The sequence below is a fragment of the Heloderma suspectum genome, chromosome 1, assembly GCF_057233095.1.
Source record: "Heloderma suspectum isolate Gila_16-S chromosome 1, 16-S_ref, whole genome shotgun sequence".
Taxonomy (NCBI): domain Eukaryota; kingdom Metazoa; phylum Chordata; class Lepidosauria; order Squamata; family Helodermatidae; genus Heloderma; species Heloderma suspectum.
Window position 1 is genome coordinate 333,062,923 of NC_139458.1, and position 23,495 is coordinate 333,086,417.

The window sequence follows — 23,495 nt, forward strand, 5'->3', positions numbered from 1 at the left end:
CACAATTATTATGTGAAACAGCCTTCCGTGCTAAAGCCATGCTCAGTATGATCACAAGTCATGGCAGCGGATAATTTGCATTACTGATAGGAGTTTCCATTAAACTCTCCTGAATGGTTACTGCACTAAATCAAAATCCCTTCCGTTAAGCATATCTGTAAGTGACAGACTTTACCAAATGATGCCCAGTAAAGTGTTGAGCATTCCTAGTAAGATCATTTTGTACTAACAAACCTAAGGAAAGTTTTGCATTTGCGAAGCTATCAGTTCTCAAGCTAGAGCCCAAATGAATCTCATTTCTAGGGATGGGGGAGAATTTCTCCCCGAAACTTCGGGGGGCCGAGTGCCAACGTATTCGGCCCCCCGAAGTAGTTTCGGGGAGAAATTCTCCACCCCGCGCCCCCCCCCCCCCCAGGTTGGGACTTACCTTTCCCGAATGTCCCTCCCGGCGGCGGATCCCGGCGGCGGTTCGGCAGGTCTTCGACAGGGGCAGAGGCGGCAGCCAGTCTTTTGACCGGCTGCTGCCGCCGCCATTCCAATAAAAGTAAAAAAAAAACGCCCCCGTGATAGGCTACGTGACGATTAACGTAGCCTATCACGGCTGACTTTGCAGATCTAGCCGTGATAGGCTATGTTAATTGTCACGTAGCCTATCATGGGGGCATTTTTTTTTAAACTTTTTATTTCGCGGCCGGGCGAGGCGCCTCCTCCCCGGCCTGAATTTCGGCCGGGCGAGGAGGGAAGCCTCCCCCCCCCAGCCTGAACTTCGTGGGGAGCAGCGAAGCGCCTCCCCCCCACCGCGAAGCAAGCTGCGAGACCAGGTAAGTGGCTTTCGTGCACCCCTACTCATTTCAGAAGTAGCAGTTAATTTGGCTTATACTAAAATACCAAAGTAGAAATAATTCTGTTCTACTTGCCCAGGACAAAAGGGGCCTGGATAGATATATTTTCATCCATATCAGTCTACTACAAACCTGTTCATCTGCCTGTTTCGCAACATGGATCTATTTTATAGACTCAACAAACTGTTTATCCCCATAGGAACTGAAAAACAAGCAATAATATAACTATTTTTATAAAAAGTTAATTTATGCAAATTTAAATAATTTAGCCCATGCACAAAACTTGAAATAATTTCATAAACAATAGCGTAGGGTTGTAGACCAGAGACATATAGGGCTCCCAAAAAAAGTATAGGTACCCCAAATATATACAACAACATAAAAAGCTATAATCCCAGTCAAGAAAAAAATATCTTTTTGATGTTCTTAGCTGTGACACACTATTAACACCCCTCTTTCTCCCCCACATCCATTTTCAGCTAACAAAATGTTTTATGCATATACAGGCCTCTAACATATTGGGCTTACAACATGGTAATATGCCTGTATTTCAACAGATTCAACTAGGCTACAGCAACACCGACCAAACTTGCATGCCAGCTCTAACAGCACTTTCAACAGGACTAAGTCTATAAATAAAGTGAATTCAGAGAACCTAGTTGTAGACATTTTGGATTGTCTCTTCTACCCTCAACCAGAGGTTCACAAAACTTGGCTGGCCTTGGTAACAGGTCAAAATTTGTGCTTGACATCTCACCCTCTTCCACCCCAAGGGAGGGGTCAGGGTCTGTCACACCATGCTTGAACTCAGAAGCAGGAAAGTGAGACCTTATACCTGTTTTGCTGGGACACAAAAAACTGCTGCTTTCTATGTGTTTTAGCACGCTATTTGGGGAGTGTTCATGCTGTTTTCCATTCTCAGGAGACATACAGGAATTCTCCCCACCACTGCATTCACCAGGTTAAAAGATGTTCTTGTCCATGGTGAGCTCATCTGTGGACCCTTATCCTCAACAGAAGAACTAGTTTTCTTAATAAGTGAACAAAACAGTTCCACTAAAACAACCTAACTTGATGTGGTTTTTCAAAGCACATTTTATCTACAGCTGCAAATGTCTCCTTGATGTCAGGTTCCTCTTGCTTTGCCATTGTTTTCATTTTGTGCACTGAGGATACAATCCTATAACCACTTATATGGGAGTAAGTCCATTGAAATTGGTGACATTTACTTTTAAGTAGACACACACAGAATTGTCAAAAAGAAAGAAAACCTATGGTCTTGTTTGCAAAACCAACAACTGTTATTATTGGTTATGATAAACCCTTATTTCCTAAGATAAGATACTATAATAATAGAAAATTGGCAAGGTCATCACTGAAAACCAAGAAACTCAAATGACAGAACTGTAAACAAAGAAACAAAAAGAATTAACAGAAGCAATGACTGACATCTAGCCTGAAGCACTTTTAGGCTGATAAGAGAAGTATCATCTGTAGCTTAGAATGCATCATGCATATTGTATCAAAATCACACCTTGATTTCCTTATTCCCAATTTTTGAGTTGAAGCAGCACATTCATCTTTGACAGAACCCAATTCAGGCCTGAGCAGGTGCCTTTTTCTGACAAATGGAAACTAGCAGCTTTCATTTCCAAAATACTTTTGATAACAAAAAGTCATCATCAGTGTATCTTAAATATCTTAAGAACTAGAGCTCAATCATGCAGGAGTATAAAAATATGCTTTAGCTATTAGCTGTATATTGCAGGTGAAAGTTGTATGTATATGGCAGTCTGCAAGTCACACTGGAGCTGTTCCCTCACACAGCCTAGCTGGAACAGGTCAGGTCAGTTGAGGTAACTGGGACCCACTCACAAGTCCATTTGTATAGAATTGCATCCTTATGGTAAAGACTTATCAAACTTGGGCTATACCTTTGATGCACAGGCTTGATGCCATCACTGATGACATTTTCACAGACATGGCATATGGTGAACATCCCTTTCAAATTTAACAAGAATTATATGCATAAATAACTAGGATGAAGGTAGAACTTTCTTGCTGGTGGATTCACTTGATATTGAATGTCTCCAAGATCGTCGCTTGGAGACCATCAAGAACAAGTTTGATGAAGTTTAATAACCTGAAGGCAGGAACTTTGGGATTGTACATATATAGAACCACCTCACTGAGAACCACCTACATGCAATTCAAGAAAAAACATTTCTCATATTTGATTTATTTGACCTTAGGGTGCTGGGACATGTACACAGCTCCAAAACTCCTGCCTTTAGGTTATCAAAACTTGTTCATCATCATCTCCAAGAGTCTGGAGTTGGAGACATCATCATCAACCAAGCCCATCTGCGAGGTCAACTTCTCACAGTTGTCTCAGGTCTATATGATGATAAAGTTGATTTAACTCCCTTAATATCCACTTTAGCTATGATAAGAATATAGGGATTTATAATCAAATGCTCCGGAATGTCAATGCACATTAAACTGATAAAAGTTTGAATTTTCCCACAAATTCCTAGTTGGTGGCAGCAGTTCATTTTCAGAAGAAAGATAAAACCCATTTCTTTGATGCATTATTACTCATTTATGTTTTGTTCTCTGAGCCAAGGCCTGCAAATTGGCAGGCCCACCCCAAACAGTTCCAAATATTTCCTTTTCTGTCCTCAAGGCAACTTCTAACTGCAGTTCTCTTCCTGCTGAAACAACTTTCTTCACCGCCTGAATTACTTCAGCAGGCCCCTTTGTGTATGGCTTGAGCCATGTGTGTGCTTCTTCTAGAGATTCACGTTCATCTGATGAGGGCAACATGGCTTCTGCCAGACCAATACGAACGGCGCTCTCTGGGTCCAGTTTCACAGCACCACTCAGCAACTTGAGGGCAGAGCTGCTGCCAAGGATTTGTATGAGCCTGGTAGCTCCCCCCCAGCCTGGTACTAAGCCCATCTGCTTGTGGACAAATCTTATTTCACTCTCTGGGATCATTAACCTGTCAATAAGAAATAAGTATTCTGTTGTTAATTTATACTGAAGCTTAGCAGGCATGCTATCTAAGTACTTTGCTTCATTTCTATGCAAAGCACAGTTCCATCCAGCAGGACAGGACTTGCAGACTGTAAGCATTTTCTAAGGCTAAGCAGGCTAACCAAGCATCAGGGAAGTGATTTTATCCAAAGTAATGCAAAACAAATGGATCGCTTTTTTTAAAAAAAAAACACCTCTAGAATGTTCAAACATTCATGTTTAGAACTACACACACACACACACACGCCTCTGATTGTAGCAGCTGAAGTGGGTTGTACTCTACAAAAGCTTATACCATAATAATTTTGTTTGTCTTTATGGTGCGACAAGACTCTTCATTCTTTCTGCTGTCACAGACTAATACAGCTACTCATCTGGAAACATACACAAAGCCCTATGGGTTGTTGTTGTTGTTCAGTCATTAAGTCATGTCCGACTCTTCGTGACCCCATGGACCTTAGCACACCAGGCCTTCCTGTCCTCCGCTTTCTCCCGGAGTGTATGGGGCTGCGATTAGATTAAGGGATGGAGCTAGGGGAAAATGGCAGGATTGTATGCTCTCTTACTCATCTCCATCAAGTGGAAGGACAAAATTCAAGTTGAATACAAACAGGGAAGGAGTGGCTGTCTCCTGATCCAAAGGTTTTGCTGGCCTTTATAGTCAAACCAAAACTTGTGGTCATCAGCACCACACCACTCTTCTGTTTTGGTCAGAAACAAGTCCCATTGGGTTAAATGGAGTTTAGGCCCAAGTAGGTGTGAACCAGACTGCAGCCCTAATCCCTGGCATCATGCTGCACCTCCATGTGATTAGGGACAAAACCCTCTTCTCTTCTCCAGCTCCAAACCTTTGGAACTGATGAAGGCCAGCAGTGGCTTCTGGTGCCAGCTGGCCAAGATATTCTAAGCACCTTATAGCTAGCCATCACCAAACTGGCCAGCCCCAACCTTCCCTTCCAGAGCCAGAGGAACAGTCTGAGCCTTGTTTTAACACTGGGTTGTTGCACATGTCCTTATTTACAAATATGCCACTGGAGATGCGTTTGGGTCTTTAGCCTACATAGAGGCATGGAGTGCCCAGGTGGGAAAAGCAATAGATCTAAAGTTGAGCTCTCTTAAGATAGGGAATTGGCAACAAGACAAGAGCAAGGTAACAGAACAAAATATGAGGATTACATAAAATTTAGATAGGACAGATAGCTATGGGGTTAATGCCAGGAGGAAAAGTGAGGACAGAGAACTGTAATGCCAAATAAGGAGTGGGGAGGACAACAGACCCCACACAGACAGGTGCAAATTCCAGCTGGGTTAGAAGGAGTCAGAATAAACAAGATTTTGTTGGATGCAACCTGGCTAGCTTGCTTGAGAGGAGCGGAATGGGAAGAGGCAAAAGTGGGAGAAGGAAATCTCTCTACCCTTCAAAAATTAGAAATGCACATTTCCAAAGGAAATGAAGACCATGACATGTTTAAATCTCATTGATTTCAATGGGTCTACCCCAAATATGACTAAATCTGGATCCAACCCACTGTCTACTATAATCAAGCAAAGAAGTTTCAAAGGCTTTTGGTAGCAAAATAAAAGGGTACAATGTTTCAGTGACCAAGGGGCATTTTTTTAAAAAAGCAACAACATGTGTGTGGATAGAGGAGAGTGCAACTAGAAATGGTGGAGTTTGATAAGCAGGAGAAATATTTGGACAGTATTGTGAAAAATCCAGAACAGTATAGTAAGTACATAGAAAAAAACCACAGTGAAGTAAAATAAGTGGTGTATATTACACACACACACACACACACACACACACACTGATCATCAAAAGAACAGCTTTTTTGGCCCAAGTCAGCTTGAAATTGGTCCACATAATAATCATTAGCAAACTAAAAGGGCAGCTAATTTTTCATGCATTTTATCAGAAAAGAGAAGGTCAAAGGCAGACTTGTAATTTAGACAAGATCAAAGGAACAGGATTTTGGAGAAAAAAACTGGCAATTTGCAGTATTTGGAAGTGGGATGCGGCAGAGAAAAAGGAGATTTGGCCAACAGTAATAATGCACAGGGATACTGTCCTGTATCCAGCAAGGTAGCGGGGAATGATTAAAAGCTACAGTAGTCAGGATCTTGCCTTTTGTTGTATGTCATGTGAATACTCTCATTCTTTATAGCACTTAACAAAAAGCACAATACTGAAGTCAATGCCACACTCCAGGAGAAAACTAGCACAGTTACTAGGAAGATAATGACATCTTTACAGTTTGCTGAAATAGGGCCAATGACTTGAATAGGCAAGCCCCAGAAAATGGTTTGATGGCAGCTACTGGTCTTCACCGTTTATATCTCTCCAACATTTCTGAATCTATTTTATCTTGTATTCTGCTTGTGGAAACTAAACTTTGCCACAGATAGTGTGTACATCATGGAGGAAAGAGAGACAGCAGCTCATGGGTCAGGAAAAAGGAAAGAAACGGCTTGAGGGAAAGGAGAGAAGTGGGGTGGGCAGGAATCTACAGGAAATTGTGTGGCTGGCAGGAAGGAGGGAGGGAGGAAGAATGGACTTGAGCTCAGGATCATGCAGAAGGCAGGCAACATGGAGATTAGGAGATTCTGCCATGGTCTGATGAAGCGAACAGGGTTAGGGTTTGATTTGATCAAAGAGTGAGTTCTGCAGTTGTAGGTCTACCAATGAAAAGGCTCTCTTTGTTGCATGGATCAGGCCTGTTTACATGATCAAACAGTTGTGGCACAGGCAGCCATTTTGAATATTCAAGTCACAACCACAGCTTGTTGTGTCATCTGAATCCAGCGGGGGGAGGGTTGTGCGAGGATTAAACAACTCTCATGTAACCCTAAAACAGGCCATGGATTACGCAAGGGTTGTTTAACCCTCGCACTACCCTCCCCCACCAGAGGTTCAGACGATACAGTAAGCTGTGGTTGAGGCTTGAATATTCAAAATGGCTGCCCAGCACTGCAACCCACCGTAGCTTATTTAAGCCACGGTGATCGTGCAAACCAGGTTATTATCTGCTAAGTAGGCAGAACTCCTAGAAGAGCCTCTCCCTTAGATCGTAATTAAAGAGAAAATGAAAGGATTTTATGACAACTTGAAAGAGGAGGGCATTTATTTATTTTTGAGTCCGCGGAAGAGGTAGAAAAACTGAAACTAATGTCCAATCCACCCTCCAGGTTTCCCCACTGAGATCTACAGAAGAGCATTATGGGGATGCAAACTAATATATCATGCATACTACATAGAATTCAGCCATGCAGACAAATTATCTTTGGCACTGAAAATGGGTTTTAAAGTTGCCTTCAGGATAGCTTATTTATCATGTGCCTGTGATATTGGTGTAAATCTGTTTTGAGATACACACAAATTTATCTGGATTACTGCTCTTGAGAGGTACCTCTAAGAGACAGGAAAATGGCAGCAATTAAGACAATAATTCAAAATACTGCAGTACACATTGCTCAGCGCTGCTGTTGGAGAAACAGTAACTTTCCTTGCATTGACTGAGGCAGGTGGAACTCTACCTACTTGCAATTAAGTTAAACCTGATGACCAGGTTCGGTCGATCATGGGGGGACAAGACGCCACTCTGACTTCTGCCCCCATGTGTGCTGTACATGCAACCGCCATTTGCATAATTACCTGTGATGTCACAAGGGGTTGCCATATCATCCAAACCCGGCATGGTGTGCAGCAGGGATGGCTTCTTACCCACCCCACAACCCATGGCTTGTAGTAGGGCTTGTAAGAAGCCACCCCCACCGTGCACTGCACTGGGTTTGGATGACAGAGCAACCCAAGCAATGTTGTGGACCATTATGCAAATAGCGTTCACACATGCAGCACACACGGGGCGGAGAAAAGAAGCCACAGGGGCTTCTCTTCCCCTCCGATCATCTGAACATGGCCAATGGGTCAGATGCAAACACACTCTTCCACAAAGGGACTGAGATCCAGTGGATTTTTGCCAATTCCTCACTCCCCCTGCAGCCCCCAGTGCCACTTTCCTTACTGTTTCCCAATCCTCCAGAGCAACATTTCATGGGGCTGCAGAGGGAACTGGCAAAAGTTGCCTCCCCCCCCCTTCCTCTAGTAGGAGAGTCCCATGGGTAGTCTGGATCCAACTCAATGCAGGTACTTGTAAAAATAAAATCCCTTTCACACAACTGACTAAACTGCCTGATTAAAGAATATAATTTTGGAGGTTAGTCTCCTCTGAACCTTGAAGAAGAAAAACCTACCACTATTTTAGAGCTTAGCCATGAAGACTTATGAACTATATCTTGAAATTTTTACTCTTGCATCTCTAACAGTTTTAAAAATGCGTTTAAAATGCAAATATTTAAAATGGCACATTCATGTTTTTATAGGGCAACACAGATTTAGTTAAGACAAATCAACTGGCCAGTGGAAGTCTAAAAACAAGCACCCACCAAGCTCCAAGCATAGAGGAATCCCTCCATTTCTTAACCTGTACCGTGACATCACTTGCTCACACAAACACACTGTGCCAAGCTGCAGCAGTGTTTTGTCAGCTTGCAGTTCTCAAGAACAACTCATGAATATGCGAATGCTGTGTGAAATTTAGGCCAAATGCTGCCTGGTAAGAAAGGGCTATTGTGAAATGAGGCAACGACATTTCAAATTAAAACCCATCTTGTTTACCTAAATGCTGCTCTGGGTTTTAAAAGAAGAAATAAAAAGACTATAATCATTACAACATAACACATGTGTGTTTTCTTCTTTATAATGTTATGAAAACTTGTGATTCAAATATTCAGAAACACTAATGATTTGATAGGCAGCTTATACTTCTCTCTTCAGAAAGCTTAAGAAGCACATAAGAGTAGTCTACCACAGCTAGGTAGCTTTGTTGGTGGGCAAACAGGGAATTGCTGGGAGAGAAGGGGGACAGTATTATGAAACCATTTGGAGTCACATGTTTCAAAATCCTCTCTCTCTCTCTCTCTCTCTCTCACACACACACACACACACACACACACGCAGAACTGTGCATATTCTACACATCTGCAGTTTTGCTTTGCAGACACAGAATTCAGCATCAGTTACTAGCTGTGTGGAGATAGATAGGCCCTGCTCCCACACATTTCAACCCTGCTGAAGTCTCAGAAGATATTCCAGACACTTCAGAGAGTAATACCAAACTGGTGGGATGGGAGGAGCAGGGGTACATATGTGGGTGAACAGGAGGCTGCTTCAGGAATGTTGAAGACCCCCAAGTGAGATGGGAGTCTAATCCAAAGGAGACCCCAAAAGAAAAGGATGCAAAGTCTGACTCTGGCTACAATACGTGGGGAGGTCAGGCCCCTCAAGAGAAGAACCAAAATCACCTCAACTCCCCCGAGAGCCTTTGCACTGCTGTGAACTCCCAGAGAAGGCACATCTAGAACTGTCTGAGTGATACTATCAGTCTAAATGGCTCCTGCCATGGCTCTGCACCGTGACACTTTTATCCTGGCTCTCCACTAAGGGATGGCAATTGTGTACTTAGGGGTGCCTCCTTTGCTATTTCAGTGCTCTGTTGAATGCAAACTCCCATGAAAGATGTCCCAGGACATCCATTCCCTGACTCAGCCCCAGTTACCTGGAATCTGTACTTGCTGCCTTCCTCTGGCTGCTAGACAACTCACACTCCTGTCGGTTGCCTCCCAGCCTTGCTCAGCATCCTGTGAGCATACAGCCTGTCTAGAACAGGACAAGAAACCACTGGTATGCAGAGCAGCGCTTCCACAGTTGGTATGGATACACACTGACTGGCATATAGATAAGCATGTGCACACACCCCTGTACGGTGCCTTCTTTCCTTCTGTTCATGCCAAGGCACTGCTTGTTGTGTTTGGCCAGGTTCCAGCATTATGATTTCTTAAAATCCTCCAAATTTGGAAATACAGATCTCCTTTTATGTGATGGGGAAGGGGAAGGATAAGTTACAAAGAATTTAAAAAAGGAACTCGGCAGGCAGCAAGAAAAGGGCATTCGCTATTGTGGGATTGCACATACCCAGGCTTAAAGCACTGGGGGCTGTGCCAAAGGCTTGCAGATCTCTGCTGTGGGTTCAACAAGCAGAAATGGGACCATTTCAGGTTGGGAAGGGGCACAATATTTAGCATCTAGAACCAGACAACAGCATGCCTGAAGCACGATCAGAAAAACTGGGGGAAGGACTTGCACCAATTTACCCTGCCCCTGGATGGTACTTCCAGCAACAATTCTCAGTCAAAGGACAGAGTGGGCAAATTTCAACATTCCAACCAACCCCCAAGCCCAAGTAGTATGCTAGGCTTTAGAAAAAAAAGGCAACCTCAGTGCCGTTTTAACTTGGAATGCTGTTTAAGTCACGCACACGCACGCGACCTCTCCCCTAAAATGTCTGTCAGCTCCAGGCCTTGCCTCCTCCATCCAGACAGGCACAGATGGCTTGTTCAGCATAAAAACTCACCCAGCCTTTTCTAGCCTACTGTAAATGTTGCCTTATACCAAGTCACAACAACAGTCCATCTAGGGGAGGGTGATCTACTGACCAGCAGCAGAACTCAAACCAAAGTCACGTCCATGTATTTCCCAATCCTCTGAACATAAAGAAGGATTGACCTGAGGACCTCACTCATGAAAGCATGCTTTCTTCTATCAGGCCCAGTTGTGACACTATGAAGTGGGGTGGTTGTCACAACCCCATGGCTCCACCTCTCAACGCTCTAGTAAGCTAAGAATGTGGCGAACCATGCATGAGAGACAGGACCACGAGCAAAGATGTTTCAGGGAAGCAATAATTAATAGTAATGAAGGACTTCAGCTACCCTGATAGCTGTTGGGAGAAATGCTGCATGACACATGCATGTTAGGAATGTGTTGAATCTCCAACACATTCTTAACATGCCTTGCTGAAGGTGAAGAAAGGAATGATCAGCTCTCAACCTTAAGCAATAGGGAAAAGTTAGTCAGTGAGATTAAAGCAGTGGGAATTTAGGTGGGGAGAGTGACTGTGTAATGCTGACATTTATTCTCTGTCAGCAGTCAAATATGTACCTTGGGTTTTAGAAAGCTGATTTTAATGAGCTCAGCAATGCTAGGTGGGATTCCATGGCTTTCTATACTAATGGGGAAAGGAGCCCAAGATGGGTGGGAGTTTTTGTGGAAAGAATTACTAGAGGTGCAATCAAACCATTCCATTGAAAAAGAGAAGAGCAAAGCATCTAAAAAACCCAATCTGGCTGCACAAAAAACTTAGTGAGGAGCTGAAAATAAAAGGACATGTATAAAAAAAAAATGGAAGGAAGCACTGGCAACCAAGGACAAGTACAGTCACATAGCACAGATTTATAGGACAGTGACAGGAAAGCTAAAGCTCCAGACGAGTTAAGGCTGGTGAGTGATGCTAACAAAAAGGGGTTTTTTTAAGGTATGTTCAAGAGGAAGACAGAAATTATAGGACCACTGCTTAGTAAGGATCATGAAATCTTAATGGATGACAAAAAGAAGGCGGAACTACTCAACTCCAATTTTACCTCTGTCTTGTCCCAAAAGAGGAACTGTATGCAATCTCACATAAGTAGTGCAACTGGTGAGGAGTCAGGATTGCAGTTCAAGATTGAGAAGGTGTTTGTTAGGAATTATCTGTCCACCTTAAATGAGCTCAAGTCTCCAGGACCAGATGAATTACATCCTAGGGTACTAAAGGAACTTGCTGAATCTCTATCATCTTTGAGAAATACTGGAGAAGGGGTGAGGCATCACAGGACTAGAGATGAGGAAATGCCCCAATCTTCAAAAAGGGGAAAAAAGAGGTTCCAAGAAACTACTACAGACCAGTCAGTCTAGCTTCGATAATAGGGAAGATGCTAGAACAGATTATAAAGCAGTCAGTCTGTAATCATCTTGATAATGATGCAGTGAAAAGTAGGAGCCAGTATGGATATGTCAAGAATAAATCCTCCCAGATTAATCCTATCTTCTTTTTTGATGAGGTTATTAATTTAGTGGATTGTGGAGATGCTGCGGATGTAATTTATCTTGATTTCAGCAAAGCATCCGACAGTTCCCCATGACATTTTCATTAGCAAACTGGTTAAATGCAGGGTAGATGACTGATTCACAGGTTGTTGGAAAACCATACTGAAAGAGCATTCATCAGTGGTTCTTCATCAAACTGGAGGGAGGTTTTGAGTGGGGTGCTGCACGGCTCTGTCCTGGGCCTGATACTCTTCAATATTTTTATCAATAACTTAGATGAGGAGTGGACGAAATGCTAATTAAATTAGATTAATAACCTGGAAGGAATAGCTAACATCTCGGAAGATGGGAATAAAATTCAAAAAATGATTTTGATAGAATGGAAAGCTGGGCTGAAACTAACAGACTGAAAAGCAATAGAAAAATGCAAAGTTCTGCATGTAGGCAAAAAAAGTGCAAAAGCATAGAAAGGGAGATAACTGGCTTAGTAACAGTACATGAGAAAATGATCTCGGGGGTGTACTTGATCACAAACTGAGCATAGGTCAACAGCGTGATGCAGCAGCAGCAAAAAACAAAACAAAAAGGCTAATACGATTTTAGGCTGCATTTATAGAACAATACTTTCAAGTCACAGGAAGTGGGAGTTCCACTTTATTCTGCACTAATCCGAGCTTATCTGGAGTACTGTATCCCTTTCTGGGTGCTGCGCTTTAAAAAGGGTACAGACAAATTAGAACAGGTTCAATGGAGGACAACAAAGATGATCAGGGATACAGAAAACAAGTCCTATGTTGAAAAGTGAAAGGACCTTAGTATGTTTAGCCTAGAGAAGAGTGAGGGGAGTGGGGACAAGATAGCCCTCTTCAAATACTGGAAGGGTTGTCACATTGAAAGCAGCAAAGATTTGGCCTCTACAACTCCAGAGAGCAGGACTAGATTTAGTGGGCTTAAGCCACAAGAGAGTAGATTTTAGTTGAGCATTAGGACTTCTTGATAAAAGTATTTGACAATGGAACCAACCACCTAAAGAGGTAGTGGACTCTTTCTTGCTGGACGTCTTCAAGCAGAGGCTGGACAGTCACTTCTGGGGATGCTGGAGCTCTGCATTCTCTGCATCAAGGAGTGGGGGCTGGATTCACAGAATCACAGAATAGTAGGGTTGGAAGGGGCCTACAAGGCCATCGAGTCCAACCCCCTGCTCAATGTAGGAATCCAAGTCAGAGCATCCCTGACAGGTGGCTGTCCAGCCTCATCTTGAATGCCTCCAGTGTAGGAGAGCCCACCACCTCCCTAGGGAATTGGTTCCATTGTCGTATTGCTCTAACAGTCAGGAAGTTTTTCCTGATGTTCAGCCGCAATCTGGCTTCCTGTAACTTGAGCACTCTGGAATGATCGAGAAGAGATCCTGGCCTTCCACTCTGTGACCACCTTTCAAGTACTTGAAGAGTGCTAGCATGTCTCCCCTCAGTCTTCTCTTCTCAAGGCTAAACATGCCCAGTTCTTTCAGTCTCTCTTCATAGGGCTTTGTTTCCAGTCCCCTGATCATCTTTGTTGCCCTCCTCTGAACCCTCTCCAGTTTGTCTGCATCCTTCCTAAAGTGTGGTGCCCAGAAGTGGACACAGTACTCCAGATGAGGCCTAACCAGTGCTGAGTAGAGGGGAACTAGTACTTCCCGGGATTTGGAAGCTATGCTTCTATTAATGCAGCCCAAAAGAGCATTTGCCTTTTTTGCAGCCACATCACATTGTTGGCTCATATTCAGCCTGTGATCTACAACAATTCCAAGATCCTGCTCACTAGTAGAATTGTTGGGCCAAGCATCCCCCATCTTGTAACAGTGCATTTGGTTTCTTTTTCCTAGGTGCAGAACTTAGCATTTATCCCTAGTAAATTTCATTCTGTTGCTTTCTGCCCAGCGCTCCAGTCTGTCAAGATCACTTTGAATTTTGTTTCTGTCTTCCAAAGTATTACCTATCCCACACAATTTTGTGTCATCTGCAAATTTGATCAGCATTCCCTGCACCTCCTCCTCCAAGTCATTAATACAAATGTTGAAGAGCACTGGGCCCAGGACTGAGCCCTGCGGTACCCCGCTCATTACCTCTCCCCAGTTTGAGAAGATCCCATTGATAAGCATTCTTTAAGTCTGATTCTGTAGCCAACTGTGGATCCACCGGATCGTTGTTTCATATAGCCCACTTTGAGCTAGTTTGCTCATCAGGAGATCATGGGGCACTCTGTCGAAAACTTTGCTGAAGTCGAAGTATATTATGTCTACAGCATTCCCACAGTCCACAAGGGAGGTTACTTGATCAAAAAAATGAGAGCAAAGTCCAGGGCCCTGCAGCTCTGGGTGCACCCAAATGGCCACTAAGAAAGCAGCTGATGGGGGTATTTCTTACTTTTATCAGGGTTGGTAAGCATTTTTGTTATTTTATTCTAACATATCAGGAATGTAGAAGCAGTTGTGAAGGATGGATTGGCAGTGGTGGCGGGGAGTAAAGAAATGCTAATTGTGTGCTTCACAACTGGAAGTAATAGACATGGCTGTCTAAAGGGGACTTCTACAAACCATTAAGTCCAGGAACTAAAATTACCTTGTTGCACCACTAGCTCCACCTCTACAATTCTGTGACAGAATCATGCTAACACTGACCCACATCCAGCCTTGGTGTCATCTGAGACCGCTTGCTCCATGTTTTCTTTATTCTTATATTACCAGGAAATGGTGGGATGGAGCCAAAATGAGTGTGGAAGATAAAGCTATCAGTGGCTGCTAGGCTCCATATTTCCTCCAGTATTAGATGCAGTATGACTCTGAACACCAGAGGAACATGAGCAGGAGGTGACTATTGCGCTCATGTCCTACCCATGGACTTCCCAGAGGCATCTGGTTTCATTTTATTTTTATTTATTACATTTATATCCTGCCTTTTTTCCTCCAAGGAACTCAAGGCAGCGTACATAATCCTCCTCCTCCATTTTATCCTCACAACAACCCTGTGAGGTTGGTTGGGTTGAGAGTTTGTGACTGGCCCAAAGTCACCCAGTGAGCTTCCAAGGCCAAGTGGGGACTAGAACCCAGATCTCCTGACTCCCAGTTCAGCACTCTAGCCACTACACCACACTGGGGCACATCAGAGCAAGCGGGGGGGGGGGGAGAGGTCGCATGGCACATAGGAAGCCGTGTAAATAGCTTCCACAGTCTGCCCCCCTCCTCCCTGCCCCCAGGAATGCCCCCTATTCACCCAGTCTGCACTCCATTTCCAAGCACGGAGACCAGCAAGAACCACAGCCCCTACAAGGAGGTGGGGGACAGGGGAGAGAGCACTGGCTCTGACCTCAGTTCCCAGAAAACAAGAAATCCTATGGCCCTCTAGACACTGTCTAGTGGCCATAGGATTGCTCTCTAAAAGAGGCAACTGTGTCAGTTCTGTGCCAAGAGCTTCAGCTATTGGGAGGTACAGAAACAAATAAATAAATAAAAATTTAAAAACTAAATACTTCAGGAATCTAACAGTCAGGCCTATGCTACAGCCCTATTCCTTCCATTTCTACATTACAGCTAGTAGCACTGGGTGGAGTTTTTAAGTGAGTGAAACTTAAGCTAGATCTTCAGCTAGGAGAATAATTAAACTTGGCATATCAAACTAAAGCTTCTCACCTCAGGCAAGCTTGTAATTATACAGTGTTCCATGCTTGTAATTATACAGTAATATCCAAACTGTGTGGCTAAAGCAAACCTATTTTAAATGTTTTTTTAGGAAGCTGAAAAATTGCTTCTTCACCAGGCTATTCTGACTTCATCTTGTTCAGTGCCAAATATCCCAGTTAGGACTTGCTGCCAAAATTATATTACGTCAGCTACCTAATTACATAGATTCTAATACAAGGAACTGACATCCAAGTCTTGTGTTCTAAGCTCCGGTCATTGGGTCATGAGCCAAATGCAGCACACACAAGAGGGGTGGGGTAGGGGGAAGTGATCCAAACAATAAGCAAAGAAACAGATCATTATAAATTTGTATCCTGTATTGCATAGTTTCAAGGCATGGTCTGAAGGCACATGAGGCAGCCACCGTGCTGAAGCTAAGCAGGTCTGGGTCTGGTCAGTGCTTGGAGGGGAGACCACCTGGGAACCACGTGTAGCCCCCTTGAGTTCCACACTGGAAGGGGGGATGTAAATGTAATAAATAAATAACATGATAGAAATCACTATTGTAAACACCCACATGTATACTGTATTGTCAGCCTAACATCAGCAATTAAAAATACAATGAAATATGCAATTGACATGAATACCAGCAGAATCAACAGATACTTAATTAATACATGATGATACTAAAAGGGGATAAAATACATACATATGGAGCAATACAACATATGTAGACTTTAGACTGCTGTCAATCTATAAATCCACTACGGTTGCAGATGATAATGTGAGAATCCATTGGAAATACTTTGACTGGCCCAGGCATCTTGCCTTTCAACTCAGTCAGACATTCCACCCTACCGCTCTGCTTGTAGATGACATTCCATCATGGCCCTTACAGCCATGTTTTAATAATTTTCCAGGTGCCAACAGCAGATAGAAAGGCATGTCAAGAGATATTCTTAGTGGCTACCCCATATTTGTGAAACTCTAGGAAATCTGAATACCTTTAGGAAGCATTGTAAGATGTTTTTATTTTGGCTAAAACAACGAAGAGTCTTGTTGCACATCAAAGACTAATGAAGGTATTCTGGCATAAGCTTTTGTGGATTATAGCCCACTTCACCACATGCATGGAGTATTATAGAGAGTTTCAGGTTTATTGACAGTACACATACTGGGGGAAGGGTAGGGGGAAGAATTGTAAACAGCAGGGTCAGAAGGAAATTAAATGCAAACACTGATAATCACATTATTAACAGTGGTTATTCATAGTGCAGTTGTTGTGGATAACACAAACATCCTGGCAGAAGGTAAACCAGTTAACACAAGTAGTGTGATAAAAATCCCTTATCCCAATTCAAGCCCCTAGTAATAGAATTCATAAGCAGGTTTAATTCTAACTCAGCGGTCTCTCACTCTAATCTCCCTTTGAGTAATAATAAATAAAAGTCCAATATGTGGGCAAGTAGCACCTGGGGAGATGAGCCACAGCATTTTCAACAACCCAAGTAGCTAGAAGTAAACAGGGAGAGATTTCCTATTTATTCCTGGTAGACAGGACCTATGGAAGATTACAGCCTGTGTACCTGAGGGATGCTTGTGGCAAAGCTAGGCTGTTATGCCAGATGCATTGATTTTTTGTTTTGTTTTGCTTAGAGGCAAGCATGTTATCCTCAGGACTTTCCCCACAATGACTTGCTCAAATACAAAGGTGTGTGTGTGTTTCACTGCTGGTCTGTATCAGATTTATAACTAAGAGAAAAGATCGTAAATACTCTTCTTGTGGAAGTTAGAGTTCTTCTTATTCAACCTTTTTACAACATAGGGAGAAAATATCTGAAGGGCATAAATTGCATAGCAGGATCAGAGCCGTGCAAGATTCAAACAGACACAGGGTTTCACAGGGTTTTTTCCCCACTTTTATTTATTTTAAAAAATTGTCTATCTAGCAACATGCACCCAAGGCAAGGTTGAAATTTTAGCTGAATGCAAACAGCACAAATTAAAACGTCATTGAAACAAAAAAATACAATATACCATAGCACAAAAGAAAGGTGAGAAGAGAAAGGAAGAAGTGGATAGGACAATATTCAAGTCACGCTTCTTCTGGTACAATCCTTGGCTGCAAATAAAGTCTGAACAGGGCCCACATCTGTTCAGTGACGCTTTTAATCTTACCTGAAGTCACATGCAGTGGTCAGTTCTGCTCCTCCTCCCAGAGCTTTCCCTTGAACTAATGCAACTGTAATTAGGGGTAACCTACACAAAGGGAAAAGCCAGAAAGAAACATTTCAAAAACTACACGTGCAAGGACAGTTAAAGTGTTAATGAGAAGTTGGACTACTCAAATAACAGCTTTGGGAAAGTAAACAAGCACACTATTAAGAGCACATACATTGTGAAGAAATTTCAAAGAAAAAAAGTCAGCTAGAAATTTGATGCTGACATCAAGGAGTTTGAAATGTTTTTCAGTCTTATGTAACACAAAGGCAGGCATATATCTTTTTTGTTTTACATCACCTCACACTGAGTTGGCTGTGGAAAGTGCACAACTATGTGCATGATGCAGAATGTGAAACATACCTTTGAAGAGGGGGATTGAGAAAATGCTAAAGACTCACTACTACTAGCACCGAGAACTCCCCTACCTTCCCCACCCACTCTGAATTCAGAGAGCATCTCCACTTTGATAGGCCATGAGGCAAAAGTCATTACTGTGTCATTTCAGGGCAACCCCCAGGGGAATGCATAGTTCCTGCATTCTGTGGTAGGCAATAACCCACTCCCCCAGCCCTAAACTGGGTTAAAAGTTCACAAAATCTCCTGTAGGTTTGGGTTTTGTTTTTAAAAGGAACAGCCCTAATACTGAATTTTGTACCCAGCCAGTGTGAAGAGTCCAGGGCTGTAACATTCATCCTTTTGGCCCAATCTGGGCCCCAGAGGGTTCAATAGAAAGTGATCCACAACATATGGAAATAGCTTGTGGGACTATCCTGGAAAAGATGCCTTATCTCTTGTCACAGAAATGAGATCATACAGCTGGCCAAAAAGCTTCAAGGTAAAGCTGTAAATTACTGGCCTGTGTGAGAGGCCTTCCTAATTAACTATAAAGCTACCAGTTAGGCCAAACATGTCTCTATGCATTCAAACAGCATATAGGACACTGTGTCACTTCAACAGCTGACTCTTTGCCAGTTCTTCCGGTGTCAAACTCACTACATCTTTCAGTGATATCAAACTCAGAGGAGTAGCTAACAGTTTAGGAGACAAACAGGATGCAAAATAATCTTCATAGGATGGAGAACAGGGCCAAAACTATAAAAAAAAAATCCACAAAGATACATGTGAAGTCCTGCATTTAGGTAGGCAAATTCAGATGCAAAAATACAGGATGGATGACACCTGGCTTGACAGCAGTGTGTGTGAAACAACTCTAGGGGTTACTTTTAGTAGACCATGAGTCAGCAGTGTGATACAGCAACTAAAAAGCTGATGCAATTCTAGCCTGCATCCAAAGAAGTATAGTGTCCAGATCACAAGAGGTAATAGTACCATTCTCTTCTGCTTTGTTCAGTACTGTGTACAGTTTTGGGCACCATAGTGTAAGGATATCAACAAACTGGACTGTGTTGATAGGAGAGTAACAAAGACTGAGCTGGGAGATTCCTTTAAGGAAACGTTGAGGGACTTGGGTATGTTTAGCTGGAAAAGAGATGATTAAAGGGCAATATGATAAACATCTTCAAATATTTCAAGATTTGTCACACAGATGGAGCACAGATGTTGTTTGTTATTCCAGAGAACAAAACCCAAATCAACAGATTCAAATTGCAAGGCTGCTGTTGTTTTTACTAAACATTAGGAAGACCTTCTCACAGTATGAGCTGTTCAGCAGTGGACCAGGTTGTAGACTTTCCTTCATTAGAGATTTTGAAGTTTTGAAGACCACCTATTAGGGATGCTGCAGTGGTCAATGTTCTGCATTGGCAGAGGGTTGGATTAAATGAGCTACCTTTTGAGGTGCCTTCCAGGATTCTATGAAGACAACTGGACATGTTCATTTTATTTAACAAGGTGGGTATCAATGCCTTTAGTGAGGAAAATTATGCAGGGAAATACTATCCTTGCAATGTTTATAACTCTTTACATTTTAGTTCACATTTTCGTAAATATTTTCTAAAAGAAAATTGTTTGAATTTCTCACTTTCACATTCTCACTTTCAAAATCATAACATACTATTCAAAGTCAACTTTCATCAGGTATCTCTAGTCTCAACTGAAGGATTAGATAATATTTTCTCATTGTTCTCACAATTCTTCCACTTACACCAACCACTGGAGTTAGCCCAGGAGCATGATGCGACTGCCCAAGTGTTTAGGATGGTTCAGTCACAGACAGAATTATTAATGGTTTACATTTTGATCATGAGGAATGTGATACAACGGTATTTATTCATGTGCAAATGCTGCTTTTAGAAAACTATTTACCATAGGAGCTTATTTTTTAAAAGCAAAATTTGGAGGTAAAAAAGCATTTATACACACTTTGCATGGTCTATTGCACATCTTGTCCGTGATGCTCCCGCAAATTATTTCAGTTTACATCGTACATCTCTTCCAGCCATTCTGAATCCACTGGGGCCCAAATTGGGGGAAAATATGAAGGGTATAGTAGATTTTTAGTTGTTCCTTTAAATGTGTCTTGCTAAAAACCACAGGAAGTTTTGTGGAGAACTTAAAAAAAAACTCCTCCAAAATTAATAATACAGAGATTATGTAGTCCTCACGGGGGTTGCTGCAAAATTCATTTTCTAAGTCCTTTTTTCCAGTTCACCTCACAGCCTATCATGCTCAGTCTCATTATTCTTGTGTGACCTTGAACAGCGATTACTCCACACCTCTGACCGAGTCCATGAGAGCAATAAATCTACAGTATGCTAGAGAAATGTCTTGAAATAATAGGGAACAGGATTAAATGCCAGAAGCATACAGAAATTTCTCTCAACTCCATATCCTCAGGTCAGATATTTTACAAAAAAATCCTCACAGAAGTGAAGGTCAGAAATAATCCACAGTATTAGGTGTAAGAAAAATATGATTCCTAATAAATGAGGAGATACTAACTGATACTGAAGAGAAAGGAATTTGTAGGATGGCGAGGCGGGTGCGAGGAGGAACAGATGGTGGATTAAATTAACATTCTCCTCTTCTGCACATGTTTCTTCCGGGTACCTACAGTCAGGGCCAGAAATATTGGAGCGAGGATAACTGTTTTGGCAATTGACCTCTGTACACCACCACACTGAAGTTGAAAGGAAACACACCCAGATGGGAGCGAAGTCAAGACTTTCAGCTGTAATTCAAGGGCTTTGACAAAAGTGGGGCACTAACCATTCAGGAAGGACAGCCAGTGGCATACACACACACCCATCGTTGGTGGCTCATAAGTAATGGAACAAACCAACATCACTGCAAACTTAAGGATCGCCTTTAATACCTGGATGAAAACCCTTTGCAGTCAATGACTGCTTGAAGTCTGGAACCCATGGATGTGACCAAATGCTGAGTTTCCTCCCTCGAGATGCTTTGCCAGGCCTTGACTGCAGCTGCCTTCAGCTGCTGCTTGTTTGTGGGTCTTTCTGCCTTCAGTGTTGTCTTCAGTAAGTGAAAAGCATGCTCTATTGGGTGGAGATCAGGTGACTGACTTCGCCATTGAAGAACATCCCACTTCTTTGCCTTCAGAAACTCTTCGGTAGCTTTTGCTATATGTTTTGGGCCATGATCCATCTGCAATATGAAGTGGCGTCCTATCAGTTTGGCAGCATTCGGCTGAATCTGAGCAGAAAGTATAGCCCTATACACTTCAGAATTCATCCTGCTGCTTTTATCAGCAGACAGGTCGTCAATAAACACCAGTGACCCGGTTCCATTGGCAGCCATACATGCCCATGCCATAACACTGCCTCCACCATGTTTGACAGATGATGTGGTATGCTTTGGATCATGAGCTGTTCCTTTCCTTCTCCATACTTTTCTCTTCTCATCATTCGGGTACAAGTTAATCTTGGTCTCATCAATCCAAAAATCTTATTCCAGAACTGGGCAGGCTTTTTTAGGTGTTTGCTGGCAAAGGCTAATCTGGCCTTTCTGTTCTTGAGCGTTACCAGTGGTTTGCACCTTGTTGTGAAGCCTCTGTATTTACATTCATAAAGCCGTCCCTTGACTGTAGATATTGACAATGACATGCCTACCTCCTCAAGAGCGTTCTTGACCTGACTAGACGTTGTGAAAGGGTTCCTCTTCACCATGAGCAGAATTCTGCGGTCATCCACTTTAGTTGTCTTCTGTGGTCTTCCAGGCCTTTTGCTGTTGCTGAGCTTACCAGTTATTTCCTTCTTTTTCAGGTTGTTCCAAACTGTTGTATTGGCCACTCCCACTGTTTTTGCTATCTCTCTGATGGGTTTATTTTGTTTCCTCTGCCTAATGATGGCCTCCTTCACTTGCATGGACACCTCTTTGGACCTCATGTTGGGGGTTCCAGTGAACAGCTACCAAATGCAAATGTAACAGAACCAGCTCCAGGCCTTTTATCTGCTTGCTTGGTCATGGGGTACCCAGGAAACAGGCCACCCCTGGCCATACAGCTGCTTGTCAGCCATTCGTTCCATTACTTATGAGCCACCAACGATGGGGGGGGTATGCCACTGGCTGTCCTTCCTGAATGGTTAGTGCCCCACTTTTGTCACACCCCTTGAATTACAGCTGAAAGTCCTGACGTCGCTCCCATCTGGGTGTGTTTCCTTTCAGCTTCGATGTGGTGGTGTACAGAGGCCAACTGCCAAAACAGTTATCCTTGCTCCAATATTTCTGACCCTGACTGTAAGTAGGTTGTAGAGACTGCTTGCCAGATGACTGACCTCTATAGCAGGAGGACAGGGTGACTGGGAAGAAGAAGAGGGTTCGCACATCTCCAAAAGTCTTCAACACTTTTTAGTTTCTGGGATTTTATTCCCACCAAGGATTTTTGCCGTTTTGCTAAAATCTGTAACTCAAAGAGTTATTACATATCTGGTCTGTTCAGAAAAAACAAGTGTTCATTTTCCCAAACTTTCCATATTTACAAGTCATGTGCCATTTGAACATTTTGCTGGAACTTCTGTTTTAGCCTTATACATTTTAAAAGAGAGACACACAAAACACAGAAACAAGACACACTACCTCATGAGTCTGGTTAAGGTGTTTTGCATGAACATACACATGTTCATCCCATCCTAGAAAGAAGAAGAAAAACAGATTAAATTAACCTGAAGTATGTTAATGGCAAAGGAAATAATCCAGATGGAATGTTTATAGCTCAGGTCCTCTGGATTTCAATTGAACTTGCACGGGGTACATTCCCTGTACACCAATTTGCCTAGATTATGTGCTCTTAAACTACATGTGAAAAATACACCACAATGCATATAGTGGTTAAAAAATAATATCAAGGTCTACAAGCATATGGAAAAGTGTCAATCTATTAGTAATTTGCTTGTCAAGTTCATGTATATAAACGGGAGTTTCCTGAAAAACGTCTCTGTAAAATAAAGCAGACAGACAGACAGACAGACAGACAGACGGAGGGCATTGAGGCAGAACCCAGCCAGTAGATTCATTGGATAAAATCCAACGTAAGTTCTACTTAGAGTAGACTGATTGAAATGAGTGGGATTTAGACAGTTATGGCTAACTTAAGTCTCATTCATTTCAATGCATCTACTCTAAGTAGGACTTATGCTGGATCTTATCCATTGACTAACTTCTGCTTTTGATATCAGAAAAAAATTCAGATACCAAGGCTGCAATACACCATGGTGGGCAACTTTGGAGGGTTTGGGTCTGCACTGCTCCCCCAGAACCCACCAGGGGTCACATCCTTGCCCCCACCACTGCACTGCCAAATTTGCCACCACACCTTTCTTTCCGTCAACAGAGA

The 23,495-nt window shown here is 42.6% G+C and overlaps 1 protein-coding gene across 4 annotated transcripts in view; it reads right to left on the minus strand.

Annotated features, from left to right (window-relative positions):
- Positions 1 to 647: 647 nt before the first annotated feature.
- Positions 648 to 23,495, minus strand: part of ECHDC1 (ethylmalonyl-CoA decarboxylase 1) — a 50,343-nt gene continuing 27,495 nt past the window's right edge. For all 4 annotated transcript variants that reach the window (XM_084827482.1, XM_084827479.1, XM_084827481.1 and 1 more), the window contains 3 exons: positions 22,739 to 22,791; positions 17,699 to 17,779; positions 648 to 3,846 (listed from right to left, as the gene is read on the minus strand). In XM_084827482.1, coding sequence (XP_084683608.1) covers positions 3,441 to 3,846; positions 17,699 to 17,779; positions 22,739 to 22,791 — 540 coding nt within the window. In that variant the 3' untranslated portion in view covers positions 648 to 3,440. The remainder of the gene's footprint in view (positions 3,847 to 17,698; positions 17,780 to 22,738; positions 22,792 to 23,495) is intronic.